The sequence below is a fragment of the Megalops cyprinoides genome, chromosome 14 (genome assembly GCF_013368585.1).
Source record: "Megalops cyprinoides isolate fMegCyp1 chromosome 14, fMegCyp1.pri, whole genome shotgun sequence".
NCBI lineage: Eukaryota > Metazoa > Chordata > Actinopteri > Elopiformes > Megalopidae > Megalops > Megalops cyprinoides.
Window position 1 is genome coordinate 17,583,753 of NC_050596.1, and position 20,860 is coordinate 17,604,612.

At 39.7% G+C, this 20,860-nt stretch overlaps 1 protein-coding gene across 1 annotated transcript; it reads right to left on the reverse strand.

The window, feature by feature from the left end:
• Positions 1-11,760: 11,760 nt before the first annotated feature.
• Positions 11,761-15,067, reverse strand: LOC118789272 (2-oxoglutarate receptor 1-like). Its single transcript, XM_036545615.1, has 3 exons — positions 15,038-15,067; positions 13,398-13,453; positions 11,761-12,790 (listed from the first exon to the last, which is right to left on the reverse strand). The coding sequence occupies exons 1-3, from the start codon at positions 15,065-15,067 to the stop codon at positions 11,761-11,763; spliced, it is 1,116 nt and encodes a 371-aa protein (XP_036401508.1).
• Positions 15,068-20,860: the final 5,793 nt, after the last annotated feature.

Consider the following 20,860-nt stretch of genomic DNA (forward strand, 5'->3'; position numbering starts at 1 on the left):
TGGAGTATCCTTCGGTGTCTTACATTTTCAAATGAATGGAACCTATTTATTTATTTATTTCTTTGTTTGTTTATCTGTTATCTGTACCTGTACCCCTAAATTCTGCCGTTGTTATTTATTGTCTTACAGATTGCACAATGATGTCTATTGACAGTAAATGACAGAAAGATGGCATACCCAACTGGACGTTAGCAGTATTGATTTTTTTATGACAGCTTTCAAGGACTGAGGGCAGACAGCAATCAGCAGGTGGGCAATGCAGTGTTCGTTGCACGGTTATATTGGCTCAGTACTGAATGAACTATATGACAAAGGAGTTTCTGCCACAAAGATGACTTCATATTTACAACAGAGAAAGCTGATGAGTGAGTGTGATGTCAAACACCACACTCACTCTTCACTCTTCAACTGATGTCCTGCTGGCGGTTAGCAAGCCTTCAAGGCATCAGTATCCTGTGGCTTTTCATGGGTCTCGCAGGTCTTGCATGTCTTTATGCATAGCTTTATAGCTGACCACATTTTATGGTCTTGATAAATGCAAAATATTAACACAGGTTTTTAAATCATAAAAAATATAATTTGATTAATTAGTTGTTGTAATAATTCATTTATAACCCAGATTTCACAAAAGGCTGAACCATTATGTCGTATAAAGCACATTCCTTTTTTACCCAAGCAGTCTATAAGCAGCAGTCTAAAACTAGCATTCATGTTTGCTTTCAGAAAACAGTGCTTAAGACATTTGGCATTTAGAATTGCTGAGTTGCTCATGTTTTGCTTTTTTTCACAGAACAATGTTTTGCTTTTTTTCACAGAACAATGTTTTGCTTTTTTTCACAGAACAATGTCACAATGCTAAACGATTTTTCACCAGGCTGCATGGGCAGTGCGAATGGAGTGAGGTTGGCTCTTAGTTTGTGGAATATAGAGTTCCAGGCTGTTATGTAAGCCTGTGCTTTGGTTCTGTTTGTTCCAAAAGCTTCATTTGATGCTTCATGTGAAATGCTGCATAATTTCAGAAGATCTTGTCACAGCCCAGGAAAGTGATTATACTCTGTTCTGTGTATCTGCAGTGGCATCTGTTCCGCATCGGACAGTTGAGAATGTACTCTGGCCTGTGTGCCCTGCTGTTCCCCTCTGACTGCTAACTGAATGAATTAGGCTGTGAAGTTATTCAAGGGCACGTGAGGAAGCTTAGCATCGCCCACCGACACAGAGCAGTCATATTTCTGATACGCCCAGCACACAACTCCTAACGTGAGCTTTCCGTATCCCGAACGCTGAGGAACTCTCCAAAAAAAGACGTTCCATATTTTCCAAAACCGTGAAATTTGCAGACAGCTCCTCCGGCTTTGATGTTTGTTTCGGGTTTTTATTTAGCAAATCTGTCAGGAATGTATACGCAGCTACGGATGGTCGTGCTTGAGGAAGTGGGTCATCGTGGTCTTTTTTGTCGGCACGGGCTTCATCCTCCCTCATCCATCCCTCAATCACAGGTGCTTCTTGCCTGTCTGCTGCTGGAGCTGGAGACAGATCGGGATGTGAGTGGGTATCTAATTCCAGCAGAACACCCATGAGAGAGGGACAGCATTGTCATTACAACCTTCTCCCAGCACAGGCTGTACTCTCTATATATAGGCTTGGTTAAAAGGCACCTCACCTGGTTCTCTGACAGAATAAAACCAGGGGAAAATGACCCGTTGGGTGCATTTATAAGCATTCTTAAGTCTACCTTGTATGGTCATTCAAATGGTTTCCCTTTCTTGGGGAATGCTTTCAAACTCATTGTATTGCTTGCTCTGTTCTCTCCTGTTTCCTCTTTACATTTTGGTATTTTGATATTTTGAGCTGTAAGTAAGATGAGAGATAATAATGCTGGGTTTTTTTGGAAGTTAATACACTTAGGCCATATTTTCTAATTGGGATGATCGAGAGATTGCTTTAAATGCATTAATAATGAAATATAAACTTGGAAAATTAAATGTTCAGTCTTTTTGATAATTGGTCCAGTGATAAAAAGGTAAGAATATTTTATTTTCTCTAATCATATTTTACCTCAATCAACACTGATATCGTTTTTGCTGCTCTTTTCCTCCATTTTTAGTTTTACTTGTAGAATTTCACAAGAATCATCAGTGAGTGGATGGTAGTGCAGATGACAAGAATGGTCAATTATGAATAAAATTTAAAAACCTGTGATACTGTGTGTGTGTGTGTGTGTGTGTGTGTGTGTGTGTGTGTGTGTGTGTGTGTGTGTGTGCACGTGCACGTGCATGTATGTGTGCGTGCGTGCCTGTCTGCCAGTCTAATTTATTATTGCATCTTGGGTATTGCATTGTAAATGGATGTCATTGCCATGATTTGTGCTAATTTATTTGAGTACATTGTGTTTTGTTGTGAGAGATCTGCTGAAAAGGTAATGCAGTTGTTTTCAGTTCTGAGCCTGAAGGAATTCAGAGTTTAACAGAAAGAGCTCACAATAATAAACAGTCAATTCTAAGCCTTATAAGCAAAGGAGGAAAGCGAGCTTCCTCTTGATCCCGGATCATTTTATGTACAGCAAGAATGAAGTCCAACTGTCTTTCACCCTTATCTGAGTGCACAAAAATGAGTCAAATGAATTTAAAAGTCATAACGAATGCGCAGCACCGCAATGCAAGGTCAGTCCAGACCTTGTCAGGCTTTTTTCATGATTGGAAGGGCTTTCCTTCATTTCATTTCCTTTCATTTTTTTCCTCATTGAAAAGATGGGTAATTGCGCATCTGAGGCGGGCACCTCTTTGCTTTAATAAGAACCAGTTAGAACTGTTCTCTCAGAGGAGGACATGCGTCCTCGGCAGGAGCCCAGTTAAGATGCCTACAGTTCCGCTTTGCGTAATCTCTCTGGCGTGTGGCTGTTCAAACGTAACTTTTTCATGTGTGAACCTGTATGTTCCCATTTGAATTTATCGTAATGTATGAAAATGAAACGTCTTCATGCCATTTGACGTTAATGATTTTATCAGTGGTTTTCTTGTCAGATCTGCAAATGCTGATTGAACACCATGGAAAACATTAGAAATAAATGCAGAGAACAAATACGACTGGGCTGTCTGGAGTCATTTGAATCCTCTTAAATCACTTGGAGTTTCCATCAGCGCCGGGCATTAGGTGCGGTTACAGGTGTGTCGCAGCGAAATGTCTTATTTAATGTGGCATTAGCCGAGTGACTGTTCTGGCAAATCGAGGGAGACCTTGGGGATGGGATTTTCTTTTTATAAAGCCTGCCATGGTGAAGTGTAAAGTTCTATTTCTGAACACAAAATAAAAAAAAAGTGTTCTTAACTGAGGAGAGCTTTCAAATAAGTGACAACCATTTGACACTAAACTGTTATACCACATGGTCTATTTATGGATTGGAACTTTCTGCGGAATGCATAGAATATATAGAGGCATTCTCTCTGGGCAGGAAAAAATAGTAAAATACATGCTGTAGTTCCACTGCTAACATTCTGTTTTACCCTTTCATAATACTTGGGATTTACTGAAGAGAATGTAAGCAATGAAGACAGGGACACATCCAGTATTTGACACCATGATCATTGGTCACCGTGTACTGTACAGTCAGTATTTAATAAACCATCACAGTGATACTTAAATAGAAGCTAGTGGCTTATTTGACTAATGTCTTTTTCATGTATCCAGATCATAGAAGCCCCCATGGCACTTTTGAGGTATGTGTCCCTCCTGATCTCTCTCCACAAGGTACTGGTAATGGCTGGCATCTGTTTCATCTGTGCTAGTGTACCAGGGCAGCACAGGGAATGACTTCCCTGTACCTCCAGGTATCATCAGAATGTATACACTTGTCAGATCTGTTGCTCTACAACCCCAGAATACCTGGCCATCTCTCCTGTGCAGGTTTACACACACTGGTTACATACCTCTGTATGTTCTGACCCCTTTGCGGGTAGAAAGAGAGTCCTACAGCATTCAGGACAACAGAAAACTCACCTCTGTAGACTGCATCTTGTCTCCTGTAAGTAACTGTTGTGGTTTCCCAGTCTATATAACACCTTAGAAGTAACTACAGTACTGATTTACAGTACATAAAATAACTCATTCTCCTTCCTCAAAGTATGTCCTCACTGAGTCAGAGGCCAAAACTGAGTATGGCTGTTTGTACGTCGCCACCAGTCAGTGGTCCCTCCCTCTGAACTACACAAGTGCTTGTGTATTTTTATGTTTGGCCACAGGGAGGAGCCGTTGCCCTACCTTTCCACCTGCTGGTGCTTGGTAGTTCAGCATGGGTAAATTTATCAACCTGTAATGTATATTTTACTGTTCAAGACACAGTATAAGGTTGGCATTTGTTAAAATCATGAAATTTCACGCAACAATAAGCTCACATATCTGAACTGTTGTTTCTTTGCATTTCAAAGGATGTTACCCATGTCTTTTAAAAATGTCTTTCCCTTGTCATTCCTTGTATAGGGCAGTGCGTTGCCTGTTGTCTGAGCAAAGAATTAAAGTATTCACGCAGCCTTGTCTAAGCTGAATAGTGGAGTCCTCTCAGGCATTCAGGCAACCCTGTCCTGCTTCAGAAATACCGGGCTGGATTTGTTTTGCCGCTGATGCCCTGTTATATACAGTAACTGTGCTCTGCCATTGTGTTATATCTTTGGTTTAACATGCTAACACCACAAACTACTGCTCAGACCCAAAGGGTATTTGTTAGAGGATGTAGCTTAAATGAGCAAATTCTTATTCTTATGCTTTTTTGCTACCATTGTTTTGCAACATAGATTTCATATGCACCCAATCAAGTTGTAATGTTTATAAAAATCATTTCACTATTCTTCCGTAGTAGATATAAACAGCTCAGTCACAAGAAACTAAATGTGTGGTCACAAATGACTTTTGTGCTGCAATAATGAGTATGTACAGTTGTCATGGTCATCAGTTGTCTTGGGTGTATGTTATACATTATAGCAAAACCCTGGCTGCCTATATGTACACACCACAAACAAAGAATTCTCTATTCACTGTCATTATGTAGTGGATATAGCGTTACCAATGCTGTCCTATTCAGTACCTGAACAGTAGCTTTCCAGCACTGGAGTCTATCTGGGATCAGTAGATCCACTTATGCTGAAAGAAAGTTGTCTGAGGTGTGGCTGATGTTTGGTCCAGGTCAGCTCCCAGATGCATTTCAAAATACATTGCGTGAGGTCAGAGGAAATCCCCCTAAAATGTCAGCTCACGGAATGTACTTCCTTAGCGTGCACACTAACATCAATCTCCCTCAAGTACCAATTCTTTACAGCTCTCTAATGAACTGAGCTGTTTGTATGTTTTTATGTTCAAAGTGAATGTAAAATGGTATCCACAGTCATTCATTCTCACAAAGGTCAGGGATTAGGGCTGTACCTCTGGCAAACATTCAACAAGGAAGAGGCTTTCAGTCAGACCCAGGAGGGCAGAGCCATTGGAAGCCCCCTTACAGTAACTTGGTAATTACACTTTTGCAGTTCCGTTTCTTGCTCTGATTCAAGGCATGGCGGGGGGGGGGGGGGGGGGGGGGGGGATTTTTTGCCTCATATGTTAAATCCGTTTGTTTAATCTAGCCACCCTTTAATGTGTGGAATTATCAGAAAAGAGAAATCTTCATGTTGTGGTAATGATTTGAATTTATGTATCCCCTTTTCAACATGTATAATTTTTTTCTGTGTGTATGTGTGCATGCATGTGTGTGCGTGTGTGTAAAGGAGGTGACACACCAGGGTGGTACATGACAGTAAGTCATTCTGACTTATTTCAGAGGGAAGACTCCATTACTAGCCCAGTAATACCGTTTCCAACAGCAGCCAAGTTTTCTTGGGGATTCATTCGTATGCTATCCACTCAAAGCCTTGCTCAATGCCTGCCATGTAACAAAGTGTTAAGCATGCCTGACTGAATGGCTGCAGAGTGGTTTGTTTGTTTGGGTGCTAGTATGGAAATGATGGAAGCAGCAGGTGCTCAGTTTATACATCAGCACAGAATAATTGCATTCATTCAAGAGTCTGTCTGCATGTCTTCATGCCCATATGCCCATATGCCTGTATGTCCGAATGTCTGTATGTCTACCAGCCCCTTTCTAGCTTAATGTATTTACCTTGTGAGGATCTTCTGTCACAGGTCACATGAGCACACCCTGCCGCAGTGAAAATTGCACCAGTAAATGCACCCACCATTCTCTTCAATGAGACAGTTAAAGTTAAAATAAATAAAAAAACCTAGGTGATGATTGGCTGTAGCACATTCTTGCACAGATGGTGTTGTTAGGTTCATAGCAGCGGTGCTGGCATAACTCTGTCCCCTGGCTGTTTCCTGTTCTTATCTCTTAGCTTTCCCTCTGATCTCTACATGCTTTGGTGTCATCAGACATCAGCCATATGGACAGTAATAATTTTACAGCCTAACCAAATAAACCATCCCTATGACCATGCAATGCCTCAAAGTACCAAATGTCTCTTTGAAATAGATCACAGATATAACAGGGGAAAGCAAAAACTGCCCTTGTGTTCATCGGCAAAACAGCAGGAAATTTTCAGAAGCATCATTTGGGGAAATACTGTCCACAGAGGTACCTCCCTTCCATGGACGCATCAGTCCTTCAGCCAAAGCTTATCTCATCAAACGCAAAGAACAATACACATCACCACACACAAATATTGCGGTGTACGTTATGTAAGAGTGTCCACCATCTCACGGAACCTATGGGGATTTACACTCGCACACAATAGTGTATTTTTACCACAGATATGCATTTACTGGAATGACCAGATGACATAGAAGAAGTGATAACAATAATAGGAAACAATAGGATGAAATTGAATATCGGGGAACCAAGGCAATGTTTGTAGCTAAGCTTTCAAAACACGCAATTGTACTGCCGCATTCTGATTCAAATGAAAAAGTAACATGAGAACTGTGTGGATTTCTTACTTTTTAAACTTTGCACGAGGCTTCCTTATCTGTATTGTAAGACTGTTTCTTCATTTCCCATTCCCAGCTAGGCGGTAAAAGTAGACTAGGAATTAAAAGCAGGTGGTGGCACGAACATTTATCAGTTTCTCTTTACTGTACAGAGTTCTTTCTGCTCGTAGCATAAATCGATAAAAGAATAACAAATGGAAATAAAGCAATGGGAGGTAAGTGGTTTGAAGGAAGGTAGTGGGTGGATTTTATGAGTTGACATACAGTATGGCCATACAGATGTGTGTTGCATCAGATATGAGTATTGACACCTCCCCCTTTCCAGACTTCTTAACTCTTTCTAGTGCAATGCCTAACCTAACCTCTGCGATTACATTGAGCTAATCGACATTTATTCAACTGCTAGATTCATAAATGAATGTTTGATTGTGTTTTGCATCAGTTATGTCTGCTGTATTTGTTGGAAATCCTTTTGATTCACAGCGTGGATCAGAATTGTCTTTTTAATGTGTTGATATTAGAATAATGGATTGCTTTTTTGTTTTATTTTGATATGTTTTGTTTTTTGAGTGACAGGGTGGTATGTGAGCTGTTGCCTATAGGAACTGATAAGACAGATAAAAGTGGTCGGGCTATAGGAACCCTTCAACAAAGTAAGAATGCTTTAATAAGAAGCTTACATTTCACACTGAATCTACTTGTGTGAGCTAGGCATGGCATAATCGTGTATTAAACTCTGATTAATTCTCCACTATGTGCAATGGGCAAAGACAAAATTATATTTAATTAACTCCTGCTGTGTGTCTGACTTGTTACAGCATTTATATATAGAGACCTGGATGTGTGCTTTAAGGCCCTGGCGAAGCATCCAGATCTATAAATGTTTAAGAGCAAATATTTTCCCTAAATGCAGAAAACATATTTCCAATTTAACAAACTCGGTAGTTAATGAATGTTGAATGGCCCCTACTTAAACTGAGAACTGCAGCAGTATATACCCATCTGTCTGAAAGGATCATACTGTATGTAAAGAGTAAGCTATTTAAATTTTTCCAGATTAGGGCATCTGCTAAACCAACAAATAATATAATTATTATATTATAATGTAATACTAGGACAGATCACAAATATGGGCACATAATGTATTGTAGCATATAATCTTGCTTTTTAATTAAACGCTGAGTTGTTTTCCTGTGTTGTACTTCACGCTGAGAGCAAACTGCAGATATAAAGAATGCTTTCCCAGAAGCCATTGCATGGCAAGGCTCTAGTGTAGCATATTACTTTCATGTTTGTTCATCCTCTACTGTCATGTTACATAAAACAATATAAGTATAAATGTGAGAGCAATATAAGAGCTCAGACGTCATGCTTACAGGACAACATTCCCACAGGAATGGAACAGTGTGTCGCTCATTCACTACCCTCTCAGGTGATTTCAAGATTTAGCTAACACTCGTCCTGCACTATGTGTCTTTTTATATGCCAACTGCCACAATTTCTAGAGTTATTCTACAAAGTATTTTAAAATTTGGGCTCTCTGGCACTTTAGTGAAGTATTCAATAGTTAATTCATTGAGCCTATAACATTACACTTGGGCCTGAATTATGCAACTGCTGGCAGTGTCTTCTAGTCACCACTAGGTGATAAATGTGCATTCAGAATTTATTGATATCTAGATGGTGTTGATCTGGGATCCATAGAAAGTGGTTTTAACTCAAAGATCATGAACTATGTCTCTTTTTCTCAGAATACCTACTGCTACAGGTACAGTGATTTCCACAAACCCACCATAACTCTTCCACCTGCAGCTGACAGGTGACAATAATGACATGTAACATCCTACAGTTGTTCAGTAGTGTTGCACCCTGAACACCACACATGATCTCAGGGGGGATACAGAGGAGGGAAACCTCACAAAATGAGAGGGAAAGGATCTAATGGGTTTCCTCCTGTTAGAGGTTTTAACACATCAACAAGGATAGGGGTGACTCTACCCCTATTGCCATGTTCTGTACATATTTTCAGTCAGTTTTCCTTCCTTCCAACCTCACTGAAGCATTTAATCCCTGAACATGTCTCAAAGTATAGATGTATTATATCATTTCACAAGGAAATTTCTGACTGATTACTCAGTTGTAGCCTAACTTGCTTGTAGCATAAAGGAGCTGCACAGCAGGGAACTGTATATGAAAAAAAATGGGGTTAGGATCGAGCCCAGGCACTGAACTGTCTGATTCATCACAAAAACTCTTGAAATAAATAGTTCAGCTCCCAGTCCCAATTTTTAGAGTATTTGTAGTTTTACTAAAGTTACTGCATCAATCCAAGTCTGGTGGATGGCTGACACACTGTGTTCTTCAAATCTGCCCCTGAAAGACCACTGTGTGTGTTCATTTTTTGTTCCATCTTGGCTCAGTTAATCGTTTGGTTGAGCTATGAATTGGCTGCTTATCCGGATTCAACATTTCTTGATCTGATAATTGCAAACAACTCTCCAGTAACAACAAACCCAGATAATGTTTAAATGAAAGGCTCACTCAAACCTGATTATCTGAACCCGGTCAGAACTAAAATCGGCAAACACAGTTGTCCAGTGGAGGAACAGTAGTCAAACATGAGAGTGTATAATTATGTCCCATTTGTGTTATTTTGTGTACATGCATTACCTTATAATAGAGATGCACTGCATCATGTCAGATTGCTTAGCATGCTGAGGTCACATCCAATAACCATCACAAATAATTGTTCTGTCATTTGGCCCATCTTTCTGTAGGTACTTTTCTCAAGCACACATACCACTTGGAAGATGCAATCTTTTACTGACACCACCTTCCCCCTCCATTGCAGTCTGCTGCTGGCCCTCAAAATGCAGGGAGGCATTGTGTGGACTTGTGGGTACTCGTATTATAATGCAATCCTGCTCTGATCCTTTGCACAACACCAGATTTTATCAAGCGCTACGTTACCTCTTTGATGATGTTGCTTTGCAACTACACTAACTACATTAATGTGTCTCATTACTGAAGCTTTCCATTACCAGGTGCAGTTTACAATTAGTAATGATCAAATACCAAAAACAACATTTTGAAAGTTTAGATTAAACAACGTAGCTTTTTATTCAGAATATTTACATTTCAAATAAGGTTTTATAACAATGTTTTTTGACAGAGTGAATAATATTATCAGTGCATACAGTGATGGACAACACAGGTTTAGATCACAGGTATGGCCCACAAAGTCAGATTCATACCTTTCAAGCCTTTCCTTAAGCCCCTGGCTGTGAGTACATGCAGACTGAACAGGCAAGTGGGTGAATGTGCATCTGTGGGCCAATAGGGAATAGCAGAGCTAAGGCACAGAAAACCGATTTCACTGCTGGTGTTTTTAAACAGTGTTAGGGAGTTCAGGAGCGACGTTTCACAGCTAACAGCAAGTCGGCCTGCTCGGTACTAAATCTGTGAGAAGAGGTGATATCCATAACTTTTCTTTCATTTGCTCATTCCAGATCATGCAGCTATCTAACCCAGGACAACTTCAGATGTGCCAGATTTTGCTTGTCAATCATTTTTCGGTTTTGAGGTCTACATAACTCACAGTGTCATGTCTTCCACAATATGCATTATTTATTATTTGGTAAACAAGTTGAAGACATAAAAATTTGGAAATTTCTTGTCATCAGTTGAGCACAGTCATATCACTGAAGTACCTTCCTGGAGGGGGCCAAGTGTGGCAGCAGAGACCAGCACTCATTTCAGAAGGGTAGTGAAGAACCTGTCCAGCTACCAGGTCTTGCTTAAGTTCCCGGTTATAGTTCTTGGTCCCAGGGCCCCAGGTAGAAAAGGGGTGATTCCAATTCTAGAACCCATCTGCACTTTACAATAAAAACTGAGTTGTTCATTTGAAAAACACTTGCATGGTTTCATTTAATGTTTTTTTGAATCTTGGATGTAGATGGATGTTTAATGATTGCAAGCATTTACATGGCAATGCCTTCAACAGCATTATTTAACAAGTTTCAATGAAACTGTATTTTGGTGATACATTTGATAATATTATACTATATTGCACATTTGTACAACAACTGCATTCTTTATACTTAATTGTGTGTATTGTTTGTTTATCATTCTGAAAGTGATACTAATTCTATCCTTTAAATTCAAAGTTCTGACATCTGTGAGTTAATTTTAAAAACCCATAAAACAGCCATTTCAAACCTTCGATTAGTGACTTTTTTGTTGTATTTATAAATGTCACCATGTATGCTTGTAACAGAGATGTTGCTGGTTCAGTTCAGAACTGCTGCTGTACCCTTGGGCAAGGTATTTAACCCACAACTGGCTCAGTAAATATCCACCTGTATAAATGGATAGAATTGTACATCACTCTCAATAACAGAATCCGCTAAATGACAATAATGCAATGTAATGTAATTTGGAATTCACCTGTTTGTTTTCTTCTAGTCAATTATAAATGAATTAGGCACTCTGCCCAATGTAGACACGAATGCCAAACATAGATGATAATTCACAGTTGAATCAATCTTTTTTTTAAATGTTCTAATATTTCTGACCATGAAAATGAAACAAATATTAAATAAATATGTAACAAGCAAGCACATGCTTACTGTAAATACAGTATTTCATATTAAACATTTCAAAAGGTGTTAATTGTGCACTGAGCTAGTAAAGGTATCCAGATAGCTTTAAGTAACATAGTAAGTTTGCTTGAACACAGCTGGCATTTTCTTCCTTGAGGAAGAGCCCTTTGACCCTATCTGTTTGCTGTGTGTTGTCTGCTCACAAAGTGCTGCTGGCCGGTTTGCTGATCACAGCCACGGCCGTGTGAGGCTCGGGTTTGGAGAGCCAGTTCTTCCAGTGGAAGACGCTGAGGAAGGCCTGCTGGAACTTGTCCCCGGCCAGCGTGTAGAGCGCCAGGTTGAAGAAGGTGTTGAGTCCCGCCACGGGCCGGGAGATGATGTAGGCCGCGTGGACCCACCTCCACATCATGCAGGGCACAGGCCTCCGCCTGGTGTCCACACGCAGCACCCTCAGGACGTGGTACGGCATGAAGCACGCCACGAACACCACCAGAATGAGCACGGTCAGCCTGCGGGCGCGCACCCGGGCCGGGCTCCGTGTGTGCGGCCCCCTGGCCAGCGCCCGCACGATGCAGAAGTAGCAAAGAAAAACCACCGCCAGCGGCAGCAGGTAGCCCAAGACGGTCAGCAGCCAGCCGTACCACCACAGGTCCCTGGGGTCGTTGCTGGCGAAGTCCAGGCACTGGGTCTTGTTGTTCTCCTCCACCATGGTGATCATGGTGAGCATGGGGGTGATCTCGGCGGCGGCGACGGCCCAAACCATCAGGCAGGCCACCACGCCCCAGGACTTCTTCTGCACCTGCGCCGCCCGGAGCGGGTGCACCACCACCACGTAGCGGAAGACGCTGAGGCAGGTGAGGAAGAGGATGCTGCCGTACAGGTTGAAGTGGAAGCCGAAGCGCACAAAGCGGCACATGAAGTCCCCCATGGTCCAGGAGTCCCCGTTGGTGTAGTAGTAGACAAGGAATGGCATGCTCAGCACGTAGAGGAGGTCTGTCACCGCCAGGTTTAGCATGATGATGCTGCTGCTCTTCCACGGCCGCATCTTGGCCACGTAGATGCCGATGGACGTGGTGTTACCCACGAGGCCCACCGCGAAAATGGTCCCGTACATGACTGGCAGGTAGTACCGCTTCATCAGCACGTCCACCTGGGTGCAGTTGTTGTAGGATTCATTTTTGTATAATCCGTCAGTGGCCATTACAGTGTTGTGAATGGAAGCGAGCAACCTAGAAACAGGAAGTCAGACAGAATTAAGAATACTTTATAAGTGTAAATTAACAGTATAGATCTTTTACAAGACTGAAGCATTATTCATTGAAAAATCTTCTTTTGAGCAAACAGCCCATGCAGTATTAGCCTCGGTTGGTTTGTTTTGTAATTTGTAATATTGACATACTGTATATCAACAAAGTTCCAACACAGAAAAAAAACATTTCCAGCAAACTCCAGCATAACTCCTGCATAAGATTAGTTGGCCCCTTGGCCCCTTGGCCCTTTGGCCCCTCTCTATTTTAAATGCACACACAACATTTCTCTGCACATTAAAATAATTTCCAGTGAATAAAAACTGAACACTGACATACATGAAGCCAAGGCTCCAAAGTCAGCTCCAAATGTAATGCAAATCTGTATTGAACAGTAAGTCATTAGTGTAAAAAAAACAAGAGAATTAGAATTAAAAAAGGAAAGATCCCTTCTTCAAAAAAAACATTCTCTTATGTATTTGATCATTGTGAATCTTCAGTCTATTTGCTCATAAAGGATGGAAGGATGGTGAAAGCAGTGCTGTAGTCCCTCTGGATGCTTTGTTGGTGGTGCAGTGCTACTACTCACAGGAGGCTGTAGTGCTGCTCCTTTACCTGTGTCTGTTGGGAGTTTCCTGGTTCTTCCTGCAGATCAGGGTGTTTTTACAGCATCCTAGGACCCTCCCACGCCACACTCTTCTGGTCCACTGCCAATGGGAACATCACAACACCTTCTTCGCCTCTGATTGGTGCAGTCAGATTAACAATCTCAATCTCTTTCAAAATACCAAGGCATCTGACCTACTAGGGATTACATTACTGGTAAATTCACCTAGAACTTTTGAAACGTCTGACTTTGTTCTTGTACCTTTGAAACCTATGTTATATGGCTCTGAACGTGATGTTTAAAATATGCATTGGTCAATGCAGAGAGCCAGGATGAAACAGAGGTGGACTGCAATGATGCAATCAGAAGATCTATCCTTTTTTCAATGGACGCTCAAATATAATTTGAGCAGATGGAGCTGTCAGGGATTAGATTACTGTTGATTTCATCATGAGAGCTTTTTATATATATATATATATATATATATATATATATATATATATATATATATATATATAAATAACTAAAGTTTCAATTCCATCTAATGGTTCTATGTTCTCTCAAAGATATATTTAATTCACATTCTTCTTGAATATACTTTATGGGTTTTGAATATTATCTTACTTGCACAGCCAGATTAAACCGTCTTTACATGAGGCAGGTGAAGTTTTGACACTTTGTAGCACTGACATAAATAGGTTAAAAAAATTAAGATTGGTCACACATTGTCTCTCCTAAAGATGAGCTTCAAGGCTGGTGTTACCAATGGATCTCGCATGCAGATCTAATTCAGTAGGCCACCATGACTTCTGCTGTCACAAAAGGAGCTACACTTCTGTTAATAACCTGTCACAATTAATCTTCCTTTGGTCTTTTCTTTTCGCTGTGACTGGAAATTCATGCGGGCAGTATTTTTTCTTTCCATTTTTCCTTGTATTTACGGGGTCTGTTCCCTCATAACTTATGTTGCTCCACTCTTACAAAGTCCACAGTGTCACACGTGCTCTACGGTCCATCTTTTCTTTTTCACCATAGAGTTCAGTCAAGTGAATCATAGCTTTCTTATGTCTGTTACCAAATGTTTAAAAGGTCACGTTTTCTTTGTGATCTTTACCAACGCCCCTATGTCCATTGAGTTACTGCACGATTCACAGTTTTCACCCAGAGTTAAATTTATCGCGCAACAGCCTTGTCTTGAAAAGCAGCGACAAGACCGTTTGCACAATAGAAGTCACCTGAGAGACACAAGTCATTCTGGAGTCATGTTTATCTGGCTTGTACCCAAGAACCACTCCCTTTTCCTGTGAAATTGAATATCTTTATGCGTTTTCTTTTATTGGGCTCACATCTTTTTTTTTTACAATAATACGCATACCAGATTATTACATGATGCTCCTTGCATAGCCAAAGAGAGACAGCAGCCTTGCTAAGAAATAACTGTTTGTATTTTGTTGAGCATGACAGTTGGATTAATGAATCAGTGTCAGGTCAATGCTGTGATGCTGAGCTGTACATGAGCCCTGAACTCAGAGTATTGTTTTCTGTCACAACTATAAAATAAGTAAATTTAAGCACAGCGTCGTCCCATAGCTTTTTATTGACAGAATAGCAATCAGCGTTACCAATGAGTGGTACATCTCGTCAATCTGCATGTTCTTCTATTAACACTGCTATCTGTATAGTCCTTTCATTACAGTGAGTATGGCATATATAATGGGGTATGCAGAATAGAATGTTGTGGAAATACAATACATACATATTGTTTACACACACACATACATATATATATTGCTTTTGATGCTGAATGTCATGATGACCATCATTAAAACTATGACGTTCAACTTATCTTTTGCCCTATTTAGGGGTAAAAGTCCACTTAGTCTCTTAAAAGTCTCTTAAAATAATTTCGGTAGGTAGGGTAATAGGTTAGGTGAGGTTTCTGAAGACTACCACAGATTCACTGAGGTACATTGGGTATTAGTAAGAAATATAATGACCCTTTTCATCATTCTGTTTTATCATTGTCAGACAGAAACAGTTTCTGTAACACAAAGACCTTGCATGCCACCTAGAGGCACAGATCAGTAATTTCAGTCTAGGATTAACCAGCACCAATTCAGCCAATTGATGGTATGAAGTTCATCACTTCATAATTAAACATAATGGATGAAAATGTGTGTTCCCTACAGTGTTAAATAAGGGGGGAAAGAGTGCAGAGAAGACAGGAGGAAAGTGAACAATATTAACATTAAAATATGTGAAACTTTAAAAATAACTAAAAGAGGAGAAATAACAAAAGTGGAAAACCAATTAATACAATTTATATTCAATCTCAAAAAGGCCAGAACTCTCAGTGTTGTATGGGTAGAATGACTAGCCTAGCTGGGTTGAATGGCATGTTCTCATCATTACCTTCATATGTTCCTATATCCCTCTGTGAACAATATGCCAATAGATGGCATACTTGCCATCCCAATACTTGTATTACCTGAGACTGACAATGAAATTATTTTAGGTGACAAGCAGACGTTTACCCCTAAATAGAGCAAAAGATAAGTTTTATGTCATTCTTTATTATACAGCAAATTAATTTTACATTAATCCCTTTGGTAGGTTGTAATGATGCTCATCATGACATCTTGCATAATAAACACATTTTGAAATTTCTTTCAAAAGTTAATCTCAATTTAAATTCAAAAGAAACTATTTGTGTATTCAGCCTCACATTCTATTTCATTCCTAATGATTTGACTTGGCTTTCAGTCTGGATTTTTTATCTGCTGATTCATCCTCTCTCATCCGCCTGCCAGACTACAAGCACTTGAACTTCAGTGATAGAAAATATTGTTTGGCAGTTTTTATTACTGTCTGTGTAACATTTTAATAACACTGACTGAATTTGATTTTTTGTGGATAATGGTATAAGCCAGAGTTGTGAATATGTTCTCTTATGGGCAAATAAAGGTCAAATGAACATATTAGCCATAGATATTTCTTGAGAACAAAAAATATTCTATAACAATTTTAGAAAAGGTAAAATCTTGTTGATACTTGGGACTTATCATTCTCTGTTAAATCAATGGAAGAGGTATTGTAATTACTATTGTAGTAGTGGTAATATTAGTGGTATTAGCAGGCCCTTTTCTATAACAGCCTAGCTGGTCTTATATTGAGATTCATTTGTAGAAATCTATAGAGGTGATTTAAAATGTGTGATTACAGCCCTCTCCTCCAAATTGTATGGTTTACAACCCATATAATCCTAATTCCTTCATTAAATTTGACATTAGTTTTCATTTCCTGGCAGCAAAAAGACCAGATTGTTGAGATCCAATTAGGAGCCGAACTATATAACCAAAACTTCAAAATCAATCTCTGATCCATTTGCAGTCTTGGGTTATTGATAAGAGTAAATAGCCTGACTGTCAGTTAACCTGCTATGCAGCTTCCCTCCCTCTCTTCTTCATGGGAGTGGCTGGTGCCTACTGGAAGTGATCATCTGATAGACAAAAGTTTTATGCAATTAAATTGAAGGTTGACATTGAATTGCTGTAATAACTGACTCCACAGCCAAGTCTTATCTGAGGGAGAGCATTATTATGCACAAATAAACAAAAAGGCTTTTTTTTACCGTGGATTAGTGTAAATCAACATCTCCCATCTGTGACTGTTGGTATTACCATCATGATAAATAAGCCTGAACCCACACTTACCATGTTTTCTGACAAATATGACAACACTTTGGCTTTTAAGAATAAATTGACAACTGAAAGAAGAAACTTGTGTAGATTTTTCCAAAAAATGTACACAAGTTTCTGTCCCAATATTGTTGTTTAGAACCTGCACCTTAAAAAGTTAAAAGGTTATCGAAGGTTAGTTAAAAAGTTGTATTTCATGTGTAGTCATAAGAAATTATGAATAATTGTCCTTTTTAAAACTGGTGATTTATTAGGTTTTTCAGGCTGTGTGCTTTAAAAATAATTTTTAAAAAATCATCTTGCATTTTTAGAGCTCTAGGTATAAGCTGGGACTTGGCCAGAGGGCAGGCAGTTAGTGACACCATGCTATGTGACCCTGGCATTACTCTGAGACTGTTCACAAGAGCCCACCATAATATCCAGATATGATTTAACACCCAGACACCATGCCTTTACCCTTTTTATTGGTGATAACATATATAGAAAACAAATATTAGAGACCTCACACAGTCCTACCTCTTGGTGTTCTGCCTCTGGCATGCTGTAGACTGGGTTTGCTCCAGCACGGACGTGCTTGACCACCTCACTTTGGCAGTGACATGCTTTCCCATGTGTCCCTCAGATCAGTGGCAGCTCAGCCCAACACAGCACCATCATGCCTGCCACTGATCCCAGGCCTGCTGAGCCATATCCTTTTGCCATATACCAGTGAGTGATGGGGGAAGTGAGGTCATGAGCATGGGGTTGGTGAAGCCAGTGGGCTGGTCCTTTCAGTGCTGTTTACTTTTCTTTAGAGCTGGCAGAGGCTTGTGGGAGGAAGGTGGGCGGCCTTCACACCTCTGCTTCAGACACGGGCCTTGGAAGCACAAAGGAACGAATCGTTGCTTTTGCATTTTATTTCTCTCAGCACCCCCCCCACCCCCCCTCACACACACACACACACACACACACACTACAGCTGCTCTACCATCAACAAAGCAAATGTCTCCTTAATGTTTGATAATCTACATTGAGTTTGTCACCCAAGCCAGGCTTCTTTAACTTGGCTCCAGAAAGGCTGGGATGAAATGAAATCTCTCCTGTATGTCGGGCAGATGGGGGGACATGACTCAATTACTGTTAGCTTCTGCATCCCTGGAGGGAGCGACGATGACATATCCCATGGAAAGCGAAAGCACAGGCACAGACACGCGTTCACCTATTCACGCGGAATAAACACATTAATATGCACATTAATAAAGAATAAACAAAATAAACAAAAATGTAAGGAGAAGCAGCAGAATTCTGGTAGCTCTGTGGTGTTTTTTTTACACTTTGCTCCACTCGCATTTTTCACACCTGAGGTCATATTGATTGGGCGCTAAACTGTGAGAAAGTCTGTCAATTTACTAGACTGAGAGACATGATTGATACAGCCTTGGAGATACAGGGAACAAAACTCTTGCCAAAGTGCCAGTGGAACTCACGTGAAGCAAGACATTTTAAAATTTGTGTTAACAAAGAATTATAGGCAGGTGTTTGCCTTGAGAATACTGGGCAGCATAACTGATATTATGAGAAAAGAGCAGGAATAAATAAAATGTATTTCACAGTGACATGTCTAGGATTTTCATTTGGGGCGGCAGATGGGCGTCAAAGAATTATTTTGTGTAAGCTGCCAGAAGTGTCTGGGATAAGCTAATTAAACCAGCCCGCCCTACATAATTTCTCTGTTTTGTAAGGGTCCTTGTAGAAACTGGCTGTGATTCTTACGGTTTTGGTTATGGTGGAGATGGCTTTATGTTTTTCTTGTTAGGGCTCGTTATGGATGTTATTTTTTGTACTCAGGACCTGTATTTTATTTCTGGTAAGCAATAAAATACAAAGTAGTTAACTTAGCACAGTAGTTAACTTGTGTTAGTGCTTTGGTGATGTCGCATATTCATTTGCAGGTCTGCAAATATTTTTAGCCAAGTCTGTCACTGTTGCTCATATTAATCAGCTGAATGCATTTATGTTCCCCCATGGGTAAGAGCATCTGCTAAATGCCTGTAATGTAATAAAGCTAATTAAAACAAAACACCTTTCTCTACTGCATCCTGTATTCAAGACAGAAATTCACCCAAATGAGAACGTTGACTCTTTGTTCCACAACATTCCATAACTTCCACTTTTCCTGCCTTTGGCTGCATTAAGGATTACACCAGATAGTGAGCAAGGCCAGAGTATATAGTCCCTGACGAAGGGCCTCATACCTCTCCTGAAACGACCTGGAACCAGTGTCTGGCTTGATTTCGGGAACAGACTGAACCTCTTCTGATTAGCACAGAAGAGTTGCTCTCTTCAGTATCCTGAGCATCTTCTGTGGCATTAGCCTGCATGCTGCTATTGTCACTTTCACTCACTTCATTCGATATAGATAGAGTCACTTCATTCAATATAGACAGATAAGGGCTTCATCATCCTTGCTGCCCCCTCTGTCTTTTCTGTCTACCATTGCCTTGCTTTAAATATATCATCTTCATCCCAATCTGCATATTTTTTCTGCATCTTTTCTACTGCCTCACATAAATCATAAGCCTCACCGATCAAGGTTGCCAGCAAGCACCTTAAAAAGAGGGAATAATGCTATTAAATTAGAATCTCAATGGATGTAAACTAAATGCAACTGAAGCAGCTATTATACCTTGCTTATTCCAAAAATATCTGTGCGACAGAATTACATTACAGCTAGTGAAACAGCTTCACCATGTTAAATATATGAGGTATTTAGGAGGTACAAATACTCCGGCATACCTCATATATTGCTACAAATACTTTAAAAAAAACTTAAGTGCAAACATTTGAGTTTATAGCAGAATATCAAATGTGAATTAATGTATACACAAGTGATAATTATTCATTTACAAATCGATCATTTGTAAATTTCATGGCTCATCATTTTCAAAAGGAAGAAATACAGGAATGGATAGCCAGTATGCATTCCAGAAGCAATGCTAAGCATAAAATCTTTAAAAAATCTTAATCTTAATCACTTCTAAAAGCTTTACACTAAGAGTTTTTAAATCAATCAGATTGGTCTTAATTACTGATAATATTATTTGGTGTTTATTTCAGACATTTTATTGATACATAAGCAATGTATCCAGAATCAGTTGTAACCAGCAGTTAAGTTGCAAGTGCAGTAATAGGGTTATTTATGATGCTGGGGATATCGTTATTTTGGAATTTAAATAAACCTGTTATTTACCTTTGATGTCTGATGTCACCTTGACTTGAAATCATGAAAGCAATTTAGTTGCAACTCATTCTTAATATTTCACATGATTTTTATTTTTAATCACCTGGATATAGGATCTTTGGGTGAAGAACGTTCAGATCAGCTATGTTTTTCCAAAGCCCAATATATACATTATTCTTGAGCAAGTCAAAGGTGTACAATACTTAGTTTAAAACCACATCTACATTTAGTCATTTAGCCAACACTCTTATCCAGAATGACTTACAAAAAAGTACATATAAGAAGAATATTGACAGAGTGCTTTGAGATCACCATAATATAAGAATGCTATTGCTATGCTTGGGTTACAAACAGAAACTACTGTGTTGCCTTAGTAACAATGAGCATTATTATTAGTTTGATTTCAGATCATGCTGCTAGATAAAAGAAAAGTACAGGCAATTAACGGCTTACAAGTAAAATCATTGTAAGTGCTTTTAGCTTTTAGCTTAGATCCCATCCTCTCAGGGGCAGAGCCTTAGCAGTAA

Coding starts and splice junctions, on each gene's coding strand:
- LOC118789272 (XM_036545615.1), bottom strand. CDS start 15,067: ATGCAGATTGACGAGATGTACCACTCATTG. Junction 13,454..15,037: donor ACGAGATGTACCACTCATTG/GTAACGCTGATT, acceptor CCTGATCTGCAG/GAAGAACCAGGAAACTCCCA. Junction 12,791..13,397: donor GAGCAGCACTACAGCCTCCT/GTGAGTAGTAGC, acceptor TCCTGTTTCTAG/GTTGCTCGCTTCCATTCACA.